We start from the raw sequence: 3,822 nt of genomic DNA, 5'->3' as shown, positions 1-3,822 counted from the left end.
AATCCGCTGAAACCAGTTCAGAGACAGACAAATGATAGATTCATGGCATGTTACGATGAACGCCAATCATGGACGATTGAACGGCGTCGGCGACATCTATTTTCTTCCCTTTTTTCTGTATTGACTTGTTCGCTCAGCCGCGGTTTGCATCAGTTGATAGCTGAGGCGGTTGTATTCAGATGGTAGTTAGCACATGCATGCGTACATAGAAAACAGGTTGTAACTTGTAACACGCGTACGTTGACATGCATGCACCCAAGACTACGTAACCGGCCGGCCGGCATATGTATAAATACAGGGGAGTTGCGAGGCATACACGCACCACCATCGACATAGATACCACCAGTACCAAGACATTCTTCTCCGTAGCCAAACAATTGGAGCTCAATTCGATCAAAGTAATTGGCTGAGGTCCATGGCGATGGCGATCAGGTCTTTGCTGCTCCCTCTGGCCCTGCTGGCTCTCGCAGCGAGCTCGGCAGCGGTGGCTAATCTAGAGATCGGCTTCTACAGCAAGACATGCCCGGACGCCGAGAAGATCGTCCGCGAGGAGATGGGCAAGATCATCGCCGCCGCGCCCAGCCTCGCCGGCCCGCTCCTCCGGCTCCATTTCCACGACTGCTTCGTGAGGGTACGTAGTAACTTGCCTAGCAGATGCTGCTAATGCTATCGATCATGTCATGAAATGCACACTTACATGTGCCGTGCGTGCAAATGGTTTCATCGCAGGGTTGTGATGCCTCCGTCCTCCTGGAGTCCACGGAGGGCAACGTGGCGGAGAAGGACGCGAAACCAAACAAGAGCCTGCGAGGGTTCGGCTCCGTGGAGCGGGTCAAGGCCAAGCTGGAGGCCGCGTGCCCGGGCGTCGTCTCCTGCGCCGACGTGCTCACCCTCATGTCCCGCGACGCCGTCGTGCTGGCCAAGGGCCCCTCCTGGCCGGTGGCGCTGGGCAGGAGAGACGGCAGGGTGTCCAGCGCCGCGGAGGCGAGCAGCCAGCTGCCCCCGGCTTCCGGCGACGTCCCTCTGCTCGCCAAGATCTTCGCCTCCAAGGGGCTCGGCCTCAAGGACCTGGCCGTCCTCTCCGGCGCCCACACGCTCGGCACGGCGTACTGCCCGTCCTTCGCGGACCGGCTCTACAACACCACCGATGGCCTCGTCGACCCGTCCCTGGAGAGCGAGTACGCCGACAAGCTGAGGCTCAAGTGCAGGAGCGTCGACGACCGCGCCATGCTGTCGGAGATGGACCCCGGCAGCTTCAGGACCTTCGACACCAGCTACTACCGCCACGTCGCCAAGCGGAGGGGCCTCTTCCGCTCCGACGCCGCGCTCCTCTTCGACGCCGACACCAGGGGCTACGTCCAGCGCATCGCCACTGGCAAGTTCGACGCCGAGTTCTTCAGGGACTTCAGCGCGTCCATGGCCAAGATGGGCGACGTCGGCGTGCTCACCGGGACCCAGGGAGAGATCAGGAAGAAGTGCTCCGCCCTCAATTAGTGTTTGTTGATTATTATTGAGTCAATTACACTGGCGGTGCTAGAACTTGAACGAAACGATCACTTTGATGCTATAAGTTGTGATGTACTCCCTCCGTTCCAAATTACTCGTCGTGGTTTTAGTTTATTTGAAATGGGAAAAGTACATTAAAGTGGTGCAGAAACTTGACTTTGACGTGTAAATACAGTGCGTATCTTATTTGTTACGAAATCAGCGCTGACTAGGTGCATGGAGCTCGCTGTCAGCCACTGGACCGGCGAGAAGGGGCATGTGGCCTGATTTTTATGAAAACACCCTCGAAATATATATTTTTCAAAAAAAAACTGTTGACGTGGTGACATTTTTTTCCGCCTCTATGACTAGTGAGTCCCACCTGTCAGAAGAGAGTGCAAACTAAACGGAAATTAAGACCGCTACGTCTCTAACCACGACCCACACCTAGCAAGATATCCGGCTAGCCGCACCACCGATCACGTTCTGTTTATAAATAAATCTTGATAATAACATTTTATGTATCTGACCTAGGAGTACATGTGGAGCTTAAATGGACTGTAGATAGTGCGGCCCATTTCGCACCTGTTCGTTTTCTACATTTATTTGTAAAACTTAATTAATAAACATTATGTACAAATATTCGTGTGATATAAATGTTATATATACAGACGATTATGAGTAAACAAAACATCCAAATATACATCCATGTATTGTATTAAAAAAATTACTTAGTATGGACATTTAATGAAGTTAAATGTTTATTAAATAAAAAGTTTGATGAATACATAAATGTTATACACTTGCAGCTTATATTTAAATTATACAAAATGATTATTCGTATGAACATATTAAATTTAAATGATAAATATTTTTAATTATACAAACATTGAACTATAAAAACATGCGTATAATTATAAAATGTATGTATAATTAAAATAATTTTTATTTGAAATTTTGAAACTATTTTTAGTATATAAAATATACAGACATTTTCTACAATTCATACTATTTTTTTAAATATACTAATATTTTTAAATAATACGTGAACAATATTTAAAAATAAATTATTTCGCTTATAGTTAAAATATTTATAAACACAGATATTGAAATGTTTTTTTATTACTGATATTGTAATTTACATACTTTCTACAAATAAATTTAGAAAAACAAACAGGTGCAAAATGGGCTGCACTATCTGCAGCCCTTTGCGCCGCGGTTAGTACATAGAAAGCTGTTATTCGATCCTAGAAAAAAAAGCTGTTATTCTCCCTTAAAGAAAAAGCTGTTATCCATATTGCACGGCGGTGTGGCCAGCCCGCTTGCTTGCGTTAGGTACGGTCTCTGTTTGAGACCTCACGCCCGCACATCCCGCATGTTCTGTTTAATTTTCACTCTTACAAGATAGACGGGATCCACTTTTCATATAGGTAAAAAATAATATGTGACCTCTCACAGGGTTTATTTTGTGAAAATATATAATTCGAGGGTGTTTAAAAAAAGACCACACACTCCCTTCTCCCTATCTAGTGACCGACAGCGGGCCTCATGTGCCGAGTCATTGCTGATTCAGTATAGAAATAAGATTAGCACTGTATTTGCACATCAAAGCCACGTTTTTACACTACTTTGATATACACCATAACTTCTAGCACCAAACTGACCGTTTGCGTCAAGTTCTAGCATTCTCATTGTAATTAACTCATTATTATTAGCCTTGTTGTAACTGCATGGTGCGTGCATCTGATACTATTATCCAGTTGTCAATGGTATTAAATAAATCATTTCTTCACCAAAGTCCATGGCCCGCTACATGCTAATGAGCAAGTACCGTGTTGCCTTGTGTCATTGTGTGCGACGCAATAAATGCGGATTGCGGAGGACCGGAGTCCATCGGAAACATAATGGGCCTCCACTTGAAAATTCCCCTTCCTTTCTGCGTAGAGGACGTGTGTTGCTCACTAGTACGAAATCACTAATTAAGGATCACTTTTTGCAAAGGTCACTTGCACCTCTCAGGTTGCGAAAAGTGGCACACTGCCCGACGATGCAGGAAGGAAGGAAACGAGCAAGCACGGATTTTCGCGAAGCTCCTATTTCGCGCGTGGGGTACTGGCGAGCGCGCACCCACGCAACCCTCATGGGCCGGCCCATAAGCAGGGTTGCGCGCCCCAGGTTTTCAATTTCATATTTATTTTTTCCTGTTTTTTCTTCTTCAAAAAAAATCTGAATATCAAAAAGTTCAACATTTAAGGAAAAATATGATTTTTGGGAAAATGTTCCAGAAATCATAACATACTTGTGGTTTAAAAAAATGTTCATGGTCTAAATATTTCA

At 45.6% G+C, this 3,822-nt stretch overlaps 1 protein-coding gene across 1 annotated transcript; it reads left to right on the top strand.

Moving 5' to 3' along the window:
* The first annotated feature begins 345 nt into the window (after nt 1–345).
* On the top strand, nt 346–1,676 carry LOC119310194 (peroxidase 1-like). The gene is made up of 2 exons (XM_037586014.1): nt 346–631; nt 730–1,676. The coding sequence occupies exons 1-2, from the start codon at nt 416–418 to the stop codon at nt 1,492–1,494; spliced, it is 981 nt and encodes a 326-aa protein (XP_037441911.1). The 5' UTR covers nt 346–415; the 3' UTR covers nt 1,495–1,676.
* The last annotated feature ends 2,146 nt before the right edge of the window (nt 1,677–3,822 follow it).

Source organism: Triticum dicoccoides, chromosome 1B (assembly GCF_002162155.2).
Source record: "Triticum dicoccoides isolate Atlit2015 ecotype Zavitan chromosome 1B, WEW_v2.0, whole genome shotgun sequence".
Classification (NCBI taxonomy): Eukaryota; Viridiplantae; Streptophyta; class Magnoliopsida; order Poales; family Poaceae; genus Triticum; species Triticum dicoccoides.
The sequence above is the reverse complement of the archived record's forward strand: the minus strand, read 5'-3'. Positions and strand labels throughout refer to the sequence as shown.